Source organism: Trichoplusia ni, chromosome 10, assembly GCF_003590095.1.
Source record: "Trichoplusia ni isolate ovarian cell line Hi5 chromosome 10, tn1, whole genome shotgun sequence".
NCBI classification, from domain to species: domain Eukaryota; kingdom Metazoa; phylum Arthropoda; class Insecta; order Lepidoptera; family Noctuidae; genus Trichoplusia; species Trichoplusia ni.
In genome coordinates, this window is record NC_039487.1 from 6857602 (window position 1) to 6881504 (window position 23903).

The 23903-nt window shown below is 42.2% G+C and overlaps 1 protein-coding gene across 2 annotated transcripts in view; it reads left to right on the plus strand.

The window, feature by feature from the left end:
* The window catches only part of LOC113498257, a 39173-nt gene that overhangs the window by 9752 nt on the left and 5518 nt on the right, over nt 1–23903 (plus strand). The window contains exons 3-12 of one of the 2 annotated variants that reach the window (XM_026878203.1): nt 327–564; nt 958–1128; nt 1609–1754; nt 2029–2154; nt 2979–3164; nt 4312–4404; nt 6344–6529; nt 6976–7229; nt 8273–8436; nt 8937–23767. In XM_026878203.1, the coding sequence (XP_026734004.1) occupies nt 327–564; nt 958–1128; nt 1609–1754; nt 2029–2154; nt 2979–3164; nt 4312–4404; nt 6344–6529; nt 6976–7229; nt 8273–8436; nt 8937–23767 (16395 nt within the window). Of the gene's footprint in view, nt 1–326; nt 565–957; nt 1129–1608; nt 1755–2028; nt 2155–2978; nt 3165–3943; nt 4005–4311; nt 4405–6343; nt 6530–6975; nt 7230–8272; nt 8437–8936; nt 23768–23903 lie in introns of those variants that run through there. The other variant, XM_026878204.1, reaches the window with a different exon arrangement.

The window sequence follows — 23903 nt, forward strand, 5'->3', positions numbered from 1 at the left end:
ATAGTGATAAGACCGCCCATTGCAGCATCATTCTCTCATCTTCATTGAATCTTGTATTTATGTGGTGTGCAATAAAGAATATTCTGACCATCTTCTTTTCGTACGGTTAGGGTTGGTGTCCAGAGTTTGAAACCTCCCGTAGTAGACATCTGTGTGAAAAATATATGTAGCTGTATTTATTGAAAACTTAAATAAAAGTATAATATCTAAACGACTGTATAGCAAGTGTATAAAATATTTGTTGAGGAATATACTCTAATCAACTTAGTAGTGAAAGTATTCTTTTCTAGAAGCAACATAACAATTTCCTTTCATTCCATCAACAGACGGAATGGCAATCGCCAAAAAGTCAAAATGAACACAAACGCCTCGACGATGCAATCGAAGTCTTCATCAAAGAGTGCGAGAGCCACTCGGGGCCGAGTCGGGAGGCGGACCTGCAGTGGGAGCTGCAGCTGGTGGCGCGCGGACAGTGGTTCCGCCGCATCCTCGCCAACCCCTGGGGGCATCCCGTCCTCAGGGTGTTGCTGGACCCCAGGGGCGAGCCGCCGGCCGAACAGGAAAGTGAGTAGAGACCAAAGGAATTAAACAAGCTGATAGGATCGATGCCGGGTAGCGGATGGTGCTAGATGCTAGTTTATTCAGGAAAACAGACAGTCATTTATATTGATAAGATATACAAATGTACGTAGAGGTAGTTATAGGTGTTTAACCCTGCAACTCTTTCTCATTTTAAGCTAAACTCACACAGATATTTTTAAAAGTTTGGTTTCTGTTCGTCTTCTTCGTCAACTTCCCAGCAGAGCAACTTTCCTACCAGAGCATTAAAAGATCTGGACAATATGGACAAGGCAATGCTTTCTGTGTAGCTTAAACTGTTTTCCAGAAAAGTTTATTTGCTGTTTTATAACGTGCTCAATGATAAAATATAATTATTATCTTCATTCTGCACCCTAGTACTAGAATGGCTGAAGGAAGAGCGCGGTGTGATGTTCGTGACGCGGTTGCGGCAGCTGGCGGCGTCCAAGTGCGACGACCTGGCGCTGGCGCTGGCCTCCGCCGTCATGGACCGCGTGCGCGCCTGCAGGCCGCCGCCGCGCGACTGCGACGCGCCCGACCAGCCGAAAGGTATGTTATACTAAAAAACTTTGTATCGTATTTGGTCGTGGTCGCCTTGTCGTTCTATGCATAGATTTGTAAGTTCCATCGCAACGGAAGCAAAGTACCAATGTGATTTTAACTTTTTAATTATTTACTAAGCCAACAGTGACAAACTGTGGAGGAAAACATCGTAAGGATTGCAGCTTTTTTAATCTGAAATTGCTAATCCACAGTGAGATAGCTTGCTGATAAATTCTCAGGCCTTGTACAGGAAGAGGCCTGTCCCCCAGCTGTGTGACTTAAGAGCACCCATTCTCACCTACACACCTACATGCATTAGTTTGAAAAAACATTCACCAATCAAACTCACTCAAACCTCTTTATACATATATTACTACTTTAACATGAACAATATCCCATTCAACCATTCACATTCAATTTTAAAAAATATGAAAACCTTTTTTTAGGTGCTGTGATAACTTGAATTTATTAAATTTTCCATTTCAGAGATTCCAAAGGTGGACTCGAAACCGTCATTCGAAGACATCTTGAAGGCAGAGGCGGGGTTTACAGTGGACGTGTGGGAGCTGCTCACAGACATCGAGTTTGTGTTGCTGTATAAAAGGAGCAAACAGTCGCGGTGTATCGAACTGGTAAGTATTCATTTTGTTAGCCAAAGTCTTATCATCATTAATTCTTGAAAACATTTCGTTATTTTATTGGACTGCACGAACAACCGATGTGTCAGTTTCGAATGAATTCTTGTTTTGAGTTGGAGTGCGTTTGTGACTTAAATGTTTGATACTTTATTAAAGAAAACAAAATAATAGTTTCTAGCCTATCCTTTTCCTAAGGATGTTTTGTAACTTTTAACTCTAGGCCTTGATTGTGTAAAGAGTTTTTGAAGAACTGATTGTTTGTCTGTAGGCCAAACAAACGCCACTCCGCAACGGGTACCAGTTAGTGGAGAGGCTGCAGAGCCGGCTCGAGACATCGCCGCGGGAGAAGAAATTATGGAAGAACGCCAAAGAGGTTGCTACGCTTATTGCACAGGTATACACATAACATTTTGTAATGTTTTGGTAAATACTGTACAGTTACATCATGCAGCAAGAAAAACAATAAATAAAATCAAACAGTCCATTTCGAGTTCTCCTTCTGCATAGGTAGACATGCTGTGTATACTTTAGCAGACTGCACAGATAGTCACCGTCAGTAGCCGGATCACTAACAGACGATTCAAAATGGATCGGCGATTCAAGTTTGTGATGCGTAGAGCGTGGTAGGTCGATCCAAAAGCAATCTTTTGCGATCCTGACTGGCCGCTCCAAAGCGCTCCTGCCCATCCATACTGACAGTTGAATTTTTTCTGGCTATGGAGTCACACGTGCGATTACGGCGACGATTAGTCGTAGCAGCGGGAAGCTAAATTTTACTTGTATATTTACGACAAAAATTACGAACACAAAAAACACAGTATTGGGTATAATGCGAATAATCCATAATGGCGGATCACGCGATTAAAAATCACAACCGTCCAGACCGCGCACGCTGAGCTGAGGCGTCTTTGTGCGTGAACAAAAAATCGACGTCTAATGGATCGCACGCCGCGAGGCCCGCGCGCTCTCTGTTTCTGTAGCGAAGTCTACACTTCATGCTCCGTGGAACGCGCTCCATGCCGCGCGCGATGGGAGCGCTTTGGCGAATCTGGTTTGGTCCATATTGCACGTCATGTTGCGGATTTGATCTTGGGGTAGGATTTTGCGAACTACGAATGCTAGTTTCAAGTCCGGGCGTCTTAGTGCACGCGGCTTGTATGATTGTGTTACTGCGGGAGTTGTGTAGGAGTCAAGCAAGTCCTCCTCCTGTTCCCGCAGGTTGTGATCACGCGCTGCATGGTGGTGCCGGTGTGCGGCGGCGCGGCGCAGCTGGCGCTGTACTGCTGCGCGCGCTCGCTGGCGCTGCTGCTGGGCGCGCGCCTGCCCGCCGCCGCGCACGCGCTGGCCGCGCCCGCGCGCACCGCCAGGCACCTGCACACGCTGGCCACCGCCGTCAGCGCCAAGGTACCTCCCTACTGTGCTGCTGCGCGCGCTCGCTGGCGCTGCTGCTGGGCGCGCGCCTGCCCGCCGCCGCGCACGCGCTGGCCGCGCCCGCGCGCACCGCCAGGCACCTGCACACGCTGGCCACCGCCGTCAGCGCCAAGGTACCTCCCTACTGTGCTGCTGCGCGCGCTCGCTGGCGCTGCTGCTGGGCGCGCGCCTGCCCGCCGCCGCGCACGCGCTGGCCGCGCCCGCGCGCACCGCCAGGCACCTGCACACGCTGGCCACCGCCGTCAGCGCCAAGGTACCTCCCTACTGTGCTGCTGCGCGCGCTCGCTGGCGCTGCTGCTGGGCGCGCGCCTGCCCGCCGCCGCGCACGCGCTGGCCGCGCCCGCGCGCACCGCCAGGCACCTGCACACGCTGGCCACCGCCGTCAGCGCCAAGGTACCTCCCTACTGTGCTGCTGCGCGCGCTCGCTGGCGCTGCTGCTGGGCGCGCGCCTGCCCGCCGCCGCGCACGCGCTGGCCGCGCCCGCGCGCACCGCCAGGCACCTGCACACGCTGGCCACCGCCGTCAGCGCCAAGGTACCTCCCTACTGTGCTGCTGCGCGCGCTCGCTGGCGCTGCTGCTGGGCGCGCGCCTGCCCGCCGCCGCGCACGCGCTGGCCGCGCCCGCGCGCACCGCCAGGCACCTGCACACGCTGGCCACCGCCGTCAGCGCCAAGGTACCTCCCTACTGTGCTGCTGCGCGCGCTCGCTGGCGCTGCTGCTGGGCGCGCGCCTGCCCGCCGCCGCGCACGCGCTGGCCGCGCCCGCGCGCACCGCCAGGCACCTGCACACGCTGGCCACCGCCGTCAGCGCCAAGGTACCTCCCTACTGTGCTGCAGCTGCTTGCCGCCTACTAGCCAGCAAACAGGTAAGTCGGACTTCCACTGACTAAAAACGCTGCGGGCTAGTTGTTCTGCCTAAGCCAGTCACAGGATCGTCACAGTCTCGCGTGCCCTGCATGGCTAGCTGAACTTCGTCATTTGAACTTCTTCACAAGGTATGTACGCTTTTTACAAAAACGGTTCTGCAAGACGACTCCCCAATCTCGTGCGGGTTGACTTTTGTTGAAAGCATGTAACGAAAATCATTTTTTAATTTCTTACGACATTCTTTAACATTTCCAGACCACAGACGACATGAAACCGTTTGTGTGCGAGCTGTACATACGAGCGATAACCGCGGGCATGAATGAGCTCGAGAGGCTTAAGACTGAAAAGGTAAATAATTATCTATTATACAAATATACAGTAAAAGGAAGTCCCACATTATAGATAACAGCAGTTTTAACACATATAAAAACTTGACCTCATTAAGGTAGCCTCAGGAGCAATGGCGTGCACAGAGATTTTAGTCAGGGTAGGCAAAAAGAAACGGCCAAGTGCGATTCTGATTCGCGACTCTCACAGTTGGTACAAAATGTAAAAAAAGGTTACCCATCAAATTCACGACCGTAACAAATGATGCTTAACCTCGATTTCTCGGTGATCTATGAAACTGTTTACTCTCTAAATAACTATCAACGTTGATGCCTACAACCGAAAGACAGACGGACAGAAGGCCAGCCGGATTGATTTAAAATGTAGTGTAGTGTGTTTAAAGTGTAGTTAAATGTAAATGTAATGGTAAACTTTGTAGTTACCTACCTAGCGTACCTAGCCAACTTATTTGAATATTAAACTTATACAGCTATCTTATTATCAGCTATAGAACATTTACCATTGAATCGCAGGTAGTCAATAACGTATACATTTCTTTAAACTTTTTTCTATTGACAACATACCTATCGTAATATTATAACCACGTACGTAAACACGAAAATAACCTTTTCGTTGAAGTAGGTACCAAGCGGGAATCTTACCAATAAATCGTGTCAAAGGTACTAAATAGATATATTTCTGTTTTTTTTTTGTAAATAAGTTTAGATAAGTGAAGTAAATCTAAGTATAGTTTAAAATAAATGGATAGGGAAACAGAACAAGCGATTTCTCTGTATCTACGAGCAACTCGTTAGATTTAAATCATTATGTTTTCTACGTATTGTTTTGAACGATTGACTCACCGTTCTTAATTTATTAGAATTCTTGCTAAAAACAAGTGTTTGAAATAGATAAAACTAATCTATTTCAAACACTTGTTTTTATCACAGAAAAATAGTTTTAAAATCGCACTTTTTGTGTTATGAGCACACGCCGTTTGAAAGTTCACAATTATTAATCAATTTTTCACTCTTTTATCGACTTATATGAAATAACATAAAAACCAACGACCCAGAAAACGAACTATGACAAATGAAAACAAAAATGCATCGAAAAATATTGCGGCTCACTTTAAGATAATCACTGTCAAAACATAACCGCTCATGTCATCCGCTGTCTTTGTCGTGCAAAGAGTGTTATTTATTACACACTAACAAAACCAGACACATTGACATTATGGACAAATGAAAAACAGAATGCATGAATATCGGCTCACTTTAAGATAATCACTGATCAAAACATAACCGCTCATGTCATCCGACATGTCTAATATGACAAATGAAAAAAAACACGAAAAATTTAAATAAATTAATATATATCGTTTTCGTAGGCAGTGTCTATTTTATTACACACACTAACAAAACGCAGACTATTTTGACATTGTGTGACAATATGTATAGGAAAACAGACATAGACACATTGTCATGACTACGAGTCTGTCACACGCACACATGCTTAAAGTACCTACGTCACTAAGACATCGAGTTGAAGTGTCTTTCCAACGGGAAAACGTACCAGAGCGGTGGTGCACTTCGGCAAAAAAGTGTACTAATTTTGAAATATTGATAATCTCCTGATAGATATGTTACAAAGTAATAGATAGATGCGCTGATACGTTTTACGATATTATTTATTTATGGAAGTAATATGTAATACGAATCAGGTAGGCGTCTGTGGTCAAAAAAAAAAAAAAAAAAAAAAAAAAAAAAAAAAAAAAAAAAAAAAAAAATAATATTTTTAATTCTTCAAATCGGTACAAACTTTACTGTGTATAAAAACGTTGGAAGATAATGATTGGGTTCTCTATATTTAGTGGGTTTGTAAAGTATGTGAACGATTCGAACGCCGCTCTTTCACTTTGCATATGAATGTGACATAACGCAAGTGTCGTGGCCAGCAGGATTCCGAGGCGGAGGCCCGGTCGAGCGAGAAGACGCTGGCGTCGTGGTTCACGCAGCTGGGCGCGCTGCTGGCGGCCAGCGAGCGCCTGCGCTGCGAGTGCATGCTCACGGCCTTCTCCGTGCACCCGTCGCCCGCCATGTTCGAGCGCATCAAGGCCGCGCCCACGCTGCCGCCCCGCCCGCTGGTAACATTACCCTTATAATTCAAACAGGCATAATAAGTCGCTCATTTGATGCCTGTGTGCTTGCTGTTACCTGACATAGTAGTGCGTAATGCTACAGCTGCTGAATGTAATGACAACATTCGTTCGAGTCGCAGACAAGTCAAGTCACAATTGTTGTCTTACAAGTCGCCGTGAGTGAGAGTATGGTAAACTTGTAACTTACTGGCAACGGAAGGTGAGCGTGGTCTCTCGGCATTTGAGCCCTTGTAGTTTTTAAGTTCTGTTGAGGTCAATGTCCTTCACTAGTGCAAGATCAACTTACAGTTCTGTCAACTTGCAGTGTTTAATATTTATTAGATTACTGACTTAAGAATGGATCATATCATACTGTAGTCAGTCTTAGATATGTTTGTCAACACGAAATGTACAACATTTTGAGGCTATACAATTAAATTCAAATATTCCAGGATCCCGATGAAGCGAAGCAAGAACCAACCTCATCTGAGTTCGGTAGCTGGGCGAGTGATTCCCGTTCGCAGACAAACTTCGTGAAGACGTCGGAGACGTTGAACCTGGAACACACGCAGCGCCAGGCCAACGTGCTGTCTCCCGCCATCCTCAGCGAGGGCGAGGCCATAGGGATCAGTCCGGAGCTGTGTCAGGACATCGCCGTGTTGCTGTCCGGACCTAGACTGAAAACACTTTCGTGGGATACTAATAGGTTTGTTGTTTGATTTTACTAGTTTCTTGACATGACTGTCATTGCAGATAGTTACTTTTGTGGTCTGCTTATCTTATGCAGATGAAAGTTATATTTTGTGTCTGGGATTTTTTAATTTTTTTTTATTGTCATGAAAAGTTTGTTTTATTGTTAAGTTCCACTAATGTATTTCATGTACCTTTTTTCGTGATGTTACTTATTTCGACACATTGATACACACAATGCTTTGATTATTTATCTGTTTGAACTTTCTGTATAATCATTGAGTACTACTATACACATACATTGGCAAGTGTATGAAATACTTCCTACTAAAGGCTTATCCCATCAAAAACAATACTTTTCAAAGAAACCAAGTCTAGCAATTCAGTTATTCTGCGGTAAAAAGTTGTGAGATCCATGTAATACCAAGTCGGTTATTCCTTTATTCAGTTTCTACTTAAGTGACTTTCTGTCTTAATACGTCCAGTCTCTAAAACCACGATCGTGGTCCATAAAATAAAACATCGTTACGAATAAAGCCAATATTGGCTGCATGGGCTTAATCTTTGCGGTATTTTCTATATTTTTTAGTTTTTCCTTGATTCATACACCAAACACTACTTATATTCCAAATTTGAAGCTTCTAGGTCTGCTAGAAGTGCTTTAGACTTTTGATGATCGGTGAGTCAGTCAGTGAGTGACAAAATTAAGAAATTTGACCTGTTATCATTCTTAAAATACTGGTACAAATTGAATGAAATTTGAAATAGATGTGTCTTTACAATGCCTGCATGGTTACTGAAAATTTCAGTCTTCAAGTTTAATCCACAACGAAGTTACGGGGCTCGAAAAAGGTCTGAATTGCTTCGAGAAAAGGATGGTACGGCCGTGACGCTTTTTTTCACGACTTGGTGGGGGCACGCCCGTGCCCCCACCAAGTCGACGATACGACTTACACTCAAAAAACAAAGTCGACTATATATGCTTGATATCTGTTAACAGACATCTATATTCTGATTGTAAACCGACATTATAAAAGATTTTTAACTGAATATTTCCAGAGAGTTGCTCCTAGAGAACTGTCGCACATACATGGAGCGTACGAACTTCGGTACGCGCGCTCTCACCACCGAGCTCAAGTACTTGAACCTCGACCCGCGACAGTTCGAACATCTGCCCATCGAGGAGGACGACGAGACTGATGTGTACTACGGTATTGAGAAAGGTGCGTAAATATGGATTAATCTATAATATACAATTCTCGTGTCACGGTATACGAAATTGAATTCCTCCAAAACGACTCGCCCGATTCTTATGAAGTTTTGTGTGCGTATTCGGTAGGTCAGAGAATGGTAGGTAGGTCGGATAACATCTATTGTTCATTGCTCAGTTTTTTTATTATTCCATAGAAAGATGACAATGATACGGTAAGGAGTAAGTTAGTTAAGGCTCATTTAATGATGATGTATGTACTACACAGTCCTTATACACTTGTTTATATAGACGCGGTCTCTTGTTAACGTCGTGGTAACGTCATTTTATTATTTTGTATGGAGTGGCCGCTTGCTGTAATGTGGAGTGTGTTGCACCCCACTTGAATTTTAAAACTGTTTGGTCAAAATGTGTAATATTTTTGTACATTGAAATGATGTATTCAAAAGATAAGCTATTTCGCACTTTAACTAAAACAACAATAATTTAATAATAATAAAATATTGTCAACAGGCTATGAGCATATGGTTGAAGAATACCAAGAGCCAGAAGAGATCTGGCAGGATGCAGACGACCCAGAGAGGACAGACAGCGCAAGGGAGAGTGAAGCAGAAATAATGACAACTGCAGTGAGACTGAAGAAAAACAAAAAGAAAACTCCAAAATTACTATCCTCTGATGACGATTGCGACCCACTAAGCCTCGTCGCAGAAGCAAAGAGGATAGAAAAGAAGAAGGAAAGGCCCCATAGTAAAGAAAGAAGTAAAGAGCACAAGAAAAGATCCAAAACAAAGTCTAAAGATCCTCTCGAAGTTAAAGACCACAGCAGTGAAAGGAAAAAAGAATCGAAAAAGAAGGAAAAACGTGAAAGAAAGAAGAAGGAACCCGCTGAAGTTAAACCATCTTCTTTATCCAGTCTTATTGGTATGAAAGTTGTTGATGCCAGGAAGCCAGCTCAAGAACCAGAAGTTAAGGTACCTGTAAGTGATAGTGATTATGACAGTCAAGAGAAAATATCACTGAACTCCTTAGCTTCTGAAGAAAATGTTAATGATGTACTGTTTGATGGCCTATTCTCCATGGATGACATGAAGAGTCCAGAGAAGCCAGCGATAAAAGTGAATGAGCCTTTTGCAAATGGTACAGTAGCTGCTGCCTCGCCGACTGTTCCATGTAGTGATAAAAAGACCCCAGAGGAAACAAACAGGGTGCCGCAGGTAAACACAACGACCAATCAGAACACTGCAACAGAATACAAACTAGACCAAGGTAAATTAACAACTGTCACAGAAGATGTAAAGAAGAGCATATCAAAACTAATACAGTTTAGACGACAAAAGACTTTAAGTGAAACAGAAAAGAGTCCAGTACAGCCAAATACGCAAACTTCCAATATTCAGTCTAGTGTCATTAAAACTCCAGAACCTCAGCCGACTCCGTGCAGTCCTCAACCAAGTGCTCAAACACCAAAAGTTTTCATCAATCAAACTCAGTCAAACCAACTCGCGGAACTCAGAAGTGAAGTGAACAGTCTACTACACGCTAAAGCCTTTGGCATCGCACGGCCTGTTATACAATTTAGTCCAAAGTCCAGCAATACCTTGCATAACACTCCAGCTGGTATGCGATTTCCACCTCCGCAGGCGGGAGAGAAATTGATACCAGACATGTATAGAGGGCCGTATGTACCAAAAAGTACCATACAGAACTCAGAACCTAAATTACCTCCACCTCAATCAAGCCCGACGAACAAACAAGATAAAAGTGTGAATTTCGATGCTTTTCTCAAAGAACTACAAGAGTCTATAAATGCGGGCGCAGAGTCTAAAGAGTCCCGATCGGTCAAGAAAGAGCCTAAACCCATCCATAGAGTTACGCCCATACTGCCCCCTGCTAAGGCTGACCCCAAGACATCTCCAAGTGCCAAACAAACAAAGAAAACTGATACTTCACTAAACACATTTTCGCGCCTCAGTTATTTACACAAGAACAAAATATTGGATTTGAAGTCAAAACAAGTTATTGACGCCATTATCGATTATCAGAGTAAAGCAATTCAGCATTGTCCTGCTTCAACGGAATTAAGTCGAAATTCGTCTGAAACAAGAACTGCGAAGACATCTCAACCGAAATCTGAAACTGTTACATCTAGATCCGACAAAAGTAATTTTCAAGACAATATTCAAAGTGGGAGGAAAGTTGAAAAAGCAAAATCTGTGACTCCAGCTAGAGAGAATCTTTTAAACACGAATGTAATCCAGCCAAATTCGTCCAAGACTCAGATGAAATCCGAAAGTCATAAAACGTCGCCAATAGAAAGATTGTCAACGCCTAATAAGGTGTCTTCATTAACAGAGAGAGACCAACAAGAACTCCTTTTGCTCTTGCGACAGCAAAGCAAACAAAATCTGAACCACCCTCGAAACAAAAATGAGACTGTCAAAGAACGTATTCAACCTCCTCAAACAGTAACAGGCTCAGCCCTTAACTACAGTACTAGTCAGAACAAAAACAGAATGTTAGATGAACCGAACAATGTATTTAGCAACGTAAACGTAAAACAGACAAAACCTAGTCCAGGTGGGAAGCCGACGAATCTTAACCAGATTAGGTTGCAGAACAAACCAATTAACATTGGCAAGACTGAAATGAACGCTAAGACAATGGATCAAAAGATCCAGAAGATAGAAATATTTAGTGAAGTTGAACCTAAGACCAGCAAGTCGAAAGCTAGTTCGTCTAAATCTAGTGCCGGCAAGCAGAGTACGGATTGGGAGAAAGTTATGGACGCGATTCTGTCGCATAAGACCCCGAGCAGAGGCCCAAACGCTCTTGATATGGCCTTGAACAAAGATTCGTATAACAAGACGTTGTTAGAAAGTCTTCGACACCAAAGGATAGTTAGACCTAATTCCAATACCGATCAGTCGAAATCACAGTCAAAATCGGGTAGCGTAACTCCGAACGCGCATTCGTCTAGCACACTGAGGCGATCGAACACAGAAAGCGTTATCAAAAGCAGCAAGAACAGTTCTTCCAAAGAAACGAAGGCTCTAAATCTTTCCAGCACTTCCACAGCTCAGAGTCATGTAGGTAAACAATCGGAAAAACGTAGTCATTCGGCGAAGGAACCAGTTGACGTACTTAAAAAGACTAATAGACATCAACAATTCACTTGTTCTTTACCGAAAGAAGATGACCCATTCATCTCAGGGATAAGAAATTCAGATTACGATCTTCTAGAAGAATTAATGGACGATGACTTACGACAGGAAATCGGTGAATTGTCTGATGATGACAACTACGGGGCGCCAATGAGCTGTTTAAAAAACCCGAAATTAACAGCTGAAATCATACAAGAGGATAAGCGTTTGAATTCAGCGTTAATAGACGCTACACAGAAAAAACCTCTATCGAAAGTGACTTGTGAACCAGTAAAGAGTTTTGATAATTTGGATCAGATCCAGCCAAGCATTGGTTATGCCAACCCAAAGACTGTTATCAATACAGATTACAATAACGTTCAGAATGCTCCAAGTTTACCCGCAACTAAGGTGGGTCAGACTGCACTGAAAACAGTTATAACGATACCAAAGCCTAATAAAAGTGCAAGTTATAAAATCAAACCGGATTTGAAACCTGTTGATCAGAATAATACATACGCTGCGCCTACAGCCGCAGTTCCGCAACAAACTACATTACAGAATGTTGTCCTAATAGGCTCAGATATTGTGTATCAGCCTTGTGCTATTCAAACACCGGTTCGAGCGACCAATTATCCTCAGAAAACTTACGTTGCGTATAATCAACCTAACATGGCGATATACCAAACGACGCAATTCGCTGCTCCAGTTATCAACCCACTCATCATAGGCAATGCCATCACTGTTCCAATGACTGTCGCTTCAACGAATGCTAAGAATGCTGAGCCAGTAAAGACTGCTGCTACTAAACCTGACACAACATCTCCCGTAAAACATACAGAGACACTTAGTGACGTCATAGATAAGAAGGCAGCAACTAAGGATGTGAATGACGTCAGAACAGAACCTAAAACGAACTTGGGTGATGTTAAAGACGATCTAACATCGAAAGACAAAGAGAAATCTGATATCAATGCCAACAAGAACTGCGAAAGAAAAGTGTTATCAGAAGTCCAAGAAAATCAGAAACATGGATTCACTGAAAAAGTAGAGCCCAAGACCAAAAGCCCGACGAAAGTCGGTTTTGAAGTTAAAAAAGATTCGAAAGACCAAGAACGATTGAAAATGAAACGGTTAGCTATTCTGAATAGAAACATCTCTCATCGTAGCGACAACCAACCGATAGCGCTCACTTATGCGCCTATCAAGAAAATTATTTTCATCCCAAAAGTAATACAAGACACTCAGACTATTGTAGTAACTAACATTCAAGATAAACTACAAATACCTATTATAAATGCAAAAATTCTGACTCAACCCCAAACAACTATGGATATGGGTAAGACAATAAATAACAACGGGAATTGTAAAGAGAACAAAGGCAAGGCCTCATGCCGACGTATTTTATTGCGATCGTCGAACAAAGTTGACAAAAGCAAGATAGATCTCGTGAAAAAGGATGCTGTGCCCAGAAACACCAAAGTTCGACTAAAAGTACCGGAAAGTGTCATAACCACTACTACTGCTCCTGAAAATGACGTGAAAAATAAACGACCCGCCAAGAAACAGGTTCCAAGAAAAACGCTTAATAAAACAGTTAAAACGAGAGAGGAGACTAAGAGTAAAGCGAATAAATCGCAAACTAGAAAAAATAATAAATCAAAGTCGTCAATACCTAAACCTGAGGACATTCTTGAAGAAATACCGGCTAGTGTTGTAGCGGAGGTACTCGAAGCCAGTGAAATTATGTCTCCAGTTGATCATCAAATATCTTCGACAGATTTGTCTCAACTCAATCAAGTACAAGAGAAAGAGATGGATAGAACAAAGAGTGATAACGAGTGTTCTAGCCCGAGCATTTTAGTTAAGGACACATTTGACCAATTGTTTCAAACTAATGACAGCATAATTAGCCAAGATCAACCTGACATGACATCGAAAGAGATAGCTGATATATTGAATGAGACAGCAGACACTGTCAAAGATATATTAGACGAAGTAATATCAAGTACGGATCCCGATAAAGCAACGACAAACGCTGAGGTCGTTGAAGAAATTGAAAGCTATGTGAAGAGATTAGAACTAGAGAAAGAGGCAAATAATAGTGTTGAATTGGATTGTCAAGCCATTGTTAGTCCAGTTCGTGAAGAAAACTTATTTATACAACCTGAAGTAACATCTGTACTTAATCCACCTGAAATAATCACTGAAGAAACACCTGTTTTAAGTAATTTACCCGTTACTGAAACTGTCAGTGCAAAAGAAACGAATGAAGCGACTGAAAGTAACAGTACGTCTGAAAAGTCGAAAGCAAATGTCGAACAAGATCCAGACATAATATGTCTTGACGATGATGATACACCGATACCGTCAACACAATTGAAAAAATCACCGAAATCATTAAACGCGAGGGGTAATACCAAGCAAGGGAAGAGTCGCCCAAAATTAGATATCCCCCAGTCTATAAGAGACGGAATACAAATTGAAGATCTCTCGCATTTACATACAGGAGATCCATTAAAAAAATGTGTGCGTATTAAACTGCCTTCCGGAAGATCATTCAAAGCTACTGTCCACGGTCAAGTGAACGGTAATATAGATACGTTATTCGCTGACCCAGCATTGAAATCCGTTCTCCTGAGCAATATATCGAATAGACAAAGATACACACTGAATATTAAACAAGCACCAGAGAAAGACTCGCAAACGAATGCTGGGACGTCATCACGAATCCAGCGAATTTCGTTAGCTGAGCCGACAGTGGATAAGAACTTAGAGACAATAGATCTACTAAGTGATTCCGACGATGAAAATCCCATAAAACAATTCACCACTGAATATGGGAAATATAAAGTTGCTAACATAGAAAATAAATTATTCACTGAACATCAAGCTAAATTCACTAAGAAATGTACTGTGAAATTAGTAAGAGAAGATATACAAAAATACCTTCCAAAACCTATTGACGATGAGGTTTTATGTGATCTACATGAAATTAAACTTCCTTCAATAGATCCAGAAGCGTCCAAAAAATCCGATGCTATCAAAGTAATTGAAAAGAAAAATGAGCCAGAAAGTCTAATTATTCCAACGCCTGTAACAGAAGCTTTGGAAACCGAATGTCCTATCGTTGAAATAGATGATTCGTCGAATGATTTTGACATTACGGAATTAAATTTTCTTAAGTGTAATGAAGTCATTACAAGTGTTCTAACAGAATCGGAACAAAATGAAGTTAATATTGATCGTGTGAAAGCAGTTGATACGAGCAATACAAAAGCTGCTGAAATTGTTGAAAATGTTCCAGAAGATAAAATTAATGTTTTCAAGAACCAGCTGTTAAAAGACCTTGGTTTAGATCGATTACCCGACGAAACAACACTACCAACTAATGTCGATCCAATTGTACCCATCATTGAATCTCCTAAAAATCCTACTGTTGAAAAACTCGTTTGTATCGATTCGCCGACGAAAGCCGTCAAGCCAACAGAATGTTTTGTGAACCTAACCAAGTGCGATAACCTTGTGAGGCAGTATGAAAATCTGAAAATGTTGAAGCAATGTTTTATCAAGCTAGTCCGTTGTGACGAAATCAGTAAGACATTTTATCCAGAAATCAATGCAGAGACGAACTCGGGTGATGTTACAAATACTGATGGTTTGATGGGAGATGATGTACCACCTTTGTCCCGATGTGGGTCGTTCTCGATCCTTGCTGACTACGAGACCAACGATGATTACGCTTTCGACAGTCAGTCCGATGATGATGAACCATGCACTTCACCGGTCATGACAGCGTTCGAAATTATAGCGTCATACAAAGACGTAATATTTAGTCACGAAAAACGAAACCAAAATAACACAGCCTGTGAAAGTGAATGGTTTTTGACTAAAAAGGACTTAAACATGCAATATAAAAATTCATGTTATGAAAGAATTGAAATACCGATTTCTGATTTCAATGAAAATAATACTGAAAGTACAAGCTTAAACAGAGTACCAACTCTTACTAAAATAGCATCAACATTCTTTCAACAAAATGATTTACATACACCTGCGAAACTTACTACACATCATTTGAAAAGAAAGTCTACTGAATCAGAGTCAATAAGTCATAAAATACAAAAAACATGTCAAGGCCCTTTCCAAGACACGGGCTGTGACGATCTTGATAAAAGCGGTGATATAGAAGAATTATTAAACCTTAGTTCTGTTTCTCATGAAAATGAGTATGATAGACAAAGTCTGGTCAAAAGCCAGAGTACTGATAGCTTTCAATCCGAATTTACAATGTATCTTAGAAAGCAGTCGTTGTCTCAAGAGAACCTCGAATCTGCGATGGGCGAAGATAGTACAGTTAATGAGGAATCAAGAAAAGAAAGTTTCAAGGAACATGTTTGTGAAGAAAACCTTAGTACTACAGTATTTCATGATGATGCTGCACTTCATCCAGTAGATCATGCTCATGAACTTCTGAAAATAGACGCAACAACAGAGATTCAGTGTGAAGAAGAGAACAAAGAGCCGTCCGAAGAAGTTGATAAAAGTCGTAAAATACACGTAGACGTAGAAATTGTCAGACTCGAAGAATCTGACTGTGATGATCAGGAAAATAACTGTGATAAAGAACAGCAAAGTCCAGAAGTTGAGACAATAACGGTCAACAATTCTGATGAAATGAAAGTAAATGATGAATGCCAAAATTGTGAAGAGGTTGAATTGGACTCCATGTGTGTAAGTGAAGATCTTCCAGTTGTGCCCCTTGAAGAGACACCAGAGATGGTGGGTGACAATATTATCAATGATTTCGATAGAACAACACAAGAGACAAGTCATCACAAAGAAAATATTGTAGAATGCAGTAATGATGAGATTCCGGAAATTGATGTAGGAAGACATGAAGAGGTTCCACAAGAGCCGGCTCAAGTTTCTGATTCCAGTACAGTTCAACCGGATGTTGACGTGAGAATCACTAGTGAAGAAGGTACTACTCAAATTCCGGTAGATGCTGATGAAAAATCTGAAAGTACTGAAATTGAAATAGTCAATATTAATGATAACATCAAAGATAGTAACCCCGAAAACAACGATATACAAACTGAAGTACTAACCTCTGAAATAACAGATCCGCCGGATGTTGAAATGGAAATTACGAGCGAAGAACATCCCCTTGATAATTGTACTGAAGTTTTAGATATTGTCACTGAAGTCTCAGATAACACTGACATTAATAGCGAAAGCATTACAATTGTTTCGAACAATAATGATTTTCATGAAGAAGTGACACCTGAAGTAGACATGAAATTAACAAGTGAAATATGTGAAACACCTGAAGTCGCAAATGACACAGAAATTATTGCCGACGAACTGAGTGATAGTGTTGTTGTTGATGATGATATAAATGAAGAAGCAAAACAGTCTCAAGAAACAGAACTGTCTAATGACGTCATAATCACAAGTGACGAAAGTAGAACTAATGTCTGTACAGATAAAGCAGCTGACCTTACCAATATTGAGACAGAAGTTAATAGAGACAAGATTAATGATGGTGTCTGTAACAATAGTGAATTACATGACGAACTTTCAGAACTTCAAGAGGATTTGAAAATCTTAACTGAAGAAGGCAGTAATAATAAAGCAAATGAACGTACAGAACCTAATAATGAAGTGCTTACAAACGTTTATTCAGATGCTGACAAAATAGAAGTTGTAGTTATTACAGAAGAAATTAATGACGAACAAATACCTATCTGTGATATCGATAACGTACTTCAAGAAATAGAAATTGACTCAACTGATACTAGCATAAATGTAGTCCATGACAGTGAAAATTGTAAAAGTTTGACTGAAGTTGAAATAGGAAATAGTGATAAAATGAGCGAAGAAGTTTATGTGGATGTTAATAAAGCAGATGGAACTCAGGAAGAGAGTGAGATTGTACTTAATAATGATAAAATGTGCGAGGAAAAAGGAGTTAATGAAACAGAAGATGCAAAGATTACTGAACTGACACAAAATACGAACATTACGACTGAAATATCAAATAGCCCAGTTCTAGATAGTTCAGAAATAACACATGAAGATACAGTTCTTATTACAAATGAAAACGTGAAATCAACAGAAGTAATTGAAATTTTAGAAGACGAAAACATCGATATGATTGATGACGAACCGATTGAAGTCATACAAGTTCTGGATAGTGTTGATATCAACGAAGAGACAAATACTGCTGTTGCTACAGAATCAGATACAAATGAACTAACACCGATTCAAAACAAAGAAATTTCAACGAGCATTTGTCAAAGTCTTGTACCCAGCAACTGCTCAGTTGTGATCAACAGTTTTCAATACGAAGATGACAAGATGCGAACATGTTTTCTATTCCCAGTTCGGAAAGAAGAAACTATATCCAATAGCTTAGTACATCAAATTCCCAAAGACGTAATAAAAATAACTCAACAAATTGGCGACGATGGTAACGTCGAAGAAATAGATATCAAACTCAACGTACCGAGTATAACGTATTCTAAGAAATTAACCGATGACTTCAACCGTCTGTTCTTCGATCCAAAATATAGAAGGATCTTGAAACGCAAAGCTGACATGACAGAAATAAAGATACATCAAAAGAAATATAGGAAAGGCAAGAATATAGACTATCCTAAAATCACAATCGCAACAATGGAAGACTCTGCATACAGCAAAGAATTCAAACGTCTATTTGATTATTGCAGTTCTGTAAAATTTTGTTACTCAAGACCATTTCACAAAGAATATATAGACGTGCAAAAAACTTTAACCGCGTGGCCTATACAAGGGGCATGTGTTAGAGAAATAAGTGATCTCGAGAGAGATGAATGTTTATTTATTGACAACGATATCGTCAGTACATCGTTTCACGACCCCACTAACCAAACATTAGCTGATGAAATTGTAGCTACGTATAACGAATCAGACTATTCATCTAGCAATATTGCTGAAACAAATTTCAGTATGGGTTTTGGTGAGGGGTCCGGCAGAGTCATAAAAAATTTAGAGAACGGATGTGGTGTAAAATTTTCGGCTGCGACTCTGTCGGACGTAAAACAAATTCAGCCGCTTTTACTGTCCGAAAATTATGGTAAATGTAAATTAGACTGCAATAATTTTAGAACAAGCGATGAAACAGTAAAAATACAACAGACTATGAGATGCATTGTAATTAAGGATAAAATAAAGTCATTTTTCAAAAGGACTATGACTGAATTAAGTTTTGATTTTAGTAAGGGGATAGATAAAAATAACAACTATTGCCCTGACTCGAATGATTTATTTGATACTATGAAATTTCCATTTGGTTTGACGAGTTCAGACTGGATTGAGCCTCGTCGTCAAGAGGTCATTGTCAACGTGGTCCAAGTGGGTCAGCTGCCAGTCAGCGCCTCTGCACAGAACCCAGTCACTTGCGACCCTAGAGTCACGCAAGTCTCTGACGCTAGTCCATCTCAGTGTTCAGCAGAAAACAGCCTTAACGATGACCCTCAATCGGTCATAAAAACTGAGTATACTGAACTGACAACAGCTGATTTGAGTATGCCGTTAGCGCAGGAATACGTACAACATATTCAATCCATGCCAGCGCCGCCGCGTGAAGCTATGAGTTACTCGATGGGCGAAAACTACTCTCTCGATGTTCAAGTAAAACCTGAAATAAAAATAGAATTAGAAGAAACACCAGAGATCAAAGAAGAAGTAGATGAACATAATGATTACGATCAGCCTCCGCCTTTGTACGATAGGAACATGTTAAACAATATAGATTATTCGTATGACGCTAATCCTGCTACCGCTACGCCCGTTCCGAATTCTACGGAAATTATGTATAACTCTGTAGAGAAACAATACAGTTCCGAAACGTATCCTCATCTTAAACATCCGCACCACGATTATCAATTGCAACAACAACTGTTGGATCAGCAGCAGTTGCAGCAGCAACAACTACAACAGCTAGAACAACAATTCCAGCAACAGCACCTCCATCATCTTACTCAAGAGCAGCAGTTGCAGGAACAGGAAAATCGGTTACAGCAAGAGTTTGACGAACAAGAAAAACAAATATTACAACAACAGTTACATGAACAAGAAAATCAACACCTTCAGTTCCAGCAGCTACAAGAGCAAGAAAAACAGCATCTACTGCATCACCAACTGCAAGAACAAGAGCAGCAGCAACTCTTGCAATTGCAAATGCAGGAGCAAGAAAAGCAGATGCAATTAGAACTGCAAGAGCAAGAGAAACAGATGCAATTGCAACTGCAAGAGCAAGAAAAGCAGATGCAACTGCAACTGCAAGAACAAGAAAAACAACAGTTACTCCTCGAACAACTTCAGCAACAAGAAAAGCAGAAGCAACTCGAGGAACAAGAACAATTAATGCAACAGCAAATGCAACAACAAGAACAGGAGCTGCAACAGCAGCTGCAGGAGCAAGAAAAACAACAACAACTTCAGCAACTACAGCAACGACAGCAGCAAGAAAAGCAAAAACTACAACAACAGCTGCAAGAGAAGCAGAAACAGGAAAAACAAGAAAAACAAAAGCATCAGTTGCAACAACAACATCAAAAGCAGCAATTACTGCAACAGCAGCAAATGGAGCAGCAGCAGAAACAACAGCAACAACTGCAGCAAAAACACCAGCAGCAGCAATTGATCCAAAAGCAACAACAGCAGCTACAAAAGCAGCAACAGATTCAACTTCAAAAGCAGCAAAAACAGCTTCAGCAACAGCAGCAGAAGAAAGAAAAACTGCTTCTCAAGCAACAACAATCGCAGAAGCAACAACTGCAGAAGCAGAAGCAAAAACAACTGCAGCAGCAGCATCAGCAACAACAACAACAACAACAACAACAACAACAACAACAGCAGCAGCAGCAAGAGCAACCAAAACAACAACCGCAACAGCAAAACGGATCTACTGAGAAACCAGATCAGATTGCTCATGCCATGAACGCTGCAGGTATCACTCCTACGACAGACACTGCGTCAACTAACAGAGCCCATGCGCTAGTGAACATACTATCTCAAAAGCTACGGCAAGGTGCTGTTGGAACTGCTCAAGGCACTTCGAACACATTCCAAAAAACATCAATAAATGCTATGGCTCTACAGCAGGCTTTAGCACAAATTCTCCCACCACCACTCAACCAGACAAATTCCACTGAAAATAATCAGCAAACGACCAACACTCCGCAAGTCCTTCACATAGTTCAAGGTAAAAACGCCGCAGGAAACCAGCAAATAACGTTAGTGGATAACTCCCAACAGTCTGGATTGAACAATCAGAATTCTACTCCAGTATTACATATTGTGCAAAACAAGGCTACTACTAATACCTCTGCTAATGGCACCCCATCGACCCAAACAAATTCGTTCAGTGGTCTGTCCTTAGTTGATGCTGGGCTACAACAAGGGAACCAGCTCCTTCATATAGTCAACACAGGCTCTCAGAAGAACTCCAGTGCCGGCCAACTGCTAAAAAGAGTGAACCTCCTAACGAACCTAGGTAATGGAAATGAACAGAAAATGGTTCAGTTTGTTTGTAAATCTGCAGATGGGAAAGCAATCCAGTTAAATGCCCCGCATCAGCGCAGTATGGTGCTAAGACTGCAGCCTATTGAAACGCCTAACCTTCAGCCTACACAGCCCACGCAGCCAACACAACCTGCGCCATCAAAGCCAGAGACGCAAGATCTCAGTCCTACAACTCCAGCCTCTACTAATGCCAATTCGAAAGACCCAACTAACTCCGCCGAGATAAAGTCTCGCTCTATCTACGAAGAAAATTACGCTAAGTTCATTCAGAGCTCGGCGCCTAGAACAATAATCGCGGATAAAGGTACAAGTTTGCCAAAATTCAATCAAGCATTCGGAAAGCAGGTATATCAGGATGGTAGTCAGAAGAACGAGATTACTAATGGCAATACACATTTAACATCTAACGGTGAAAGTCCGGATATCCAAGCAAATGACAACGCTATGAATTTAGAGCATATGAATCAAATCAGCAGTCCGCCATTACTGCTACGAAAGACATCTCCTCCGACTTCGCAATCTCAGTCGAACTTGGTTCAACAGTTGAAGCAGACAATAGCCCCTATGAACATTCAGACCATGCATGGCGGGGTGATATACACTCGCCAGATTCCTGTGAACCTCGGCAGTGGTCAAACCATTAATCTAATTACAGTGCCCAGTACAGAGCTTGATGATTCCAATACACCTAAACAACAGGGCGAAGTGAAGTTCCAAGTGAACCAAGGTGGCGAAATAGAGCCGTCTATCATCAAGATCGTACCTCAAACACAAACGAATACCAATTCTGATAGTACGACCGAAGAAAATAATTCACACGTCTGTGCGTCAAGTGATAACACACATCCCACACAAACGCAACCTGTTTTGACTCAAATGAGAATAAAATTACCAATGTTGAGTAAGCCGCCGCAAATGGTTGGTGGCACGAGAGTTGTAAGACCCTCGTTCTTTCAAATACAACGAAATGTTATCAGTGGGACCAATCAACCTGTTTACCAGCAGTTGGTGCTTACAGCGGCTCCACAACTTGGGCAGCAGACGATAAGGCTGCCGCAACCGCAAACACCGAGGCCTGCCAAAGCACCGAGCGAAAGTCAGTCCTCAACAGAGTCCATGAGTTCCTCGACTTTAGAACAACTAAGAGAGTTCGATTTAGTACTGGAACAAGTTAAAGAACGAAGTACAGTGCAGCCGAACGCAAATTCGAATGGTTCTAATAGCTCAGGCAGTTCTAGTACTCCTAATAGTGCTTTGAATAAAATGCGAACACCGTCAACCGACACCACTGACGCGCCGGCCTCGACCAGCACTACTGTTGCGGAGACGACACGGTCGACTCCAGCTCCGCACACACAACATCAAGTCCTTTACTCAATCGGGAACTCACAACCACTAAATGTAACTTATGTGAACCGAAAAGCTGCAACACCGGCCCCTACAACATCTTCCTTCGTCAGATCACCAGATTCGTCGGGGATTACCGAGTCTTCGGCCTCATCTTCAAGCCACAGTCAGATACCTCACACAGTCACCAGTGAGACGTCGTCAACTTCATCAGACCCTCCGGCTACCCAATCAAAGCCTAAATCTAGCTCGAAGTCTAAATCGAGACCCAAAGCTTCGTCTAATCCACCTAACACATTAAAACTCAATACAGTAACTCCAAAGACATCTTCTCAGAAACCTTTGGAAGATGAGCAAACAACGCAAAGGATTCTTTACATCTTGGCTGAATATAAAGAGCAGGTAGAAAACTCACCTGATAAAGACAAACCAGCACCACGTCGGAGGTCAAATCCGCCTTTAAATCCTGGCTCATCAAAACGTAAAAAGAGCTCAAGTGGCTCCCGTCGAGGACGCGAAATGAGTCCCATACATGGGGACGAGACGTGTCGGACAATGGGCTCTGAGGACAGCAGCTGCGGCACTTCACAAGGCGATTGCAACGAAAGCTGCTTAGATAGTCATTCGCCTCAGGACAGTCCACGGAAAGTGGTTCGTAAACTCACATTTGAAAATGAAACGCCAGTTCCTTTGGCCCAACCTCGACCCCAACCTCAAAGAAACGTAATCGTTGCGGACGGCCAAACAATCACCGTCGCCAGAGGAACCGCTGGCAAACCGACTACTGCTGTTATAATGCCCGCCAACTACATCTTGCCCGTATCTATGGTGAAAGGGGGCCAGCAAATAGCAATAGTGACAAACCGAGGACCAAAGTTACTAACTGTAGGCGGTGGCGAGGGTGGGACGACAAATGCTTTACTACTACAGCGGCTCATAGGCCCGGCCGGGCTCAAGCCGGTAATAACTCGCCCAGGGGTCCGGCACGTGCGTCTCCCAGCTGCGGCACTTCACAACCTGCAAGCTTTCAACCTCGCAGCTGCTGCCACATCTCAAGCCGCAGAAGCCACAGCATCAGCCGCCGGCATCTCCAACCCACCAGAACTAGTCGAGACAAGTAAAAACAACTCGCCGTGGCGGGAACGTGACTCTCAAAGTGTGAAGCCAGAACGAGGGTCCAGTCCTGACGCTTCCGACCCGTGGCATCTACAATCAACCGACTCGCACGAGTATAGTTACGAGGAAACCGTCAGGACGGACAACATGGACCGAACTGTACTTGTAAGTATCAGTAAACTTATATCTGATTAACTATTACCTCCAACCATAATTTGTGTACTCGACAACACATGTTGATACTTCCAAATTGTATAATAGCCGTGCATATCGTGTATGACACACATTTTGCAACTTCAGG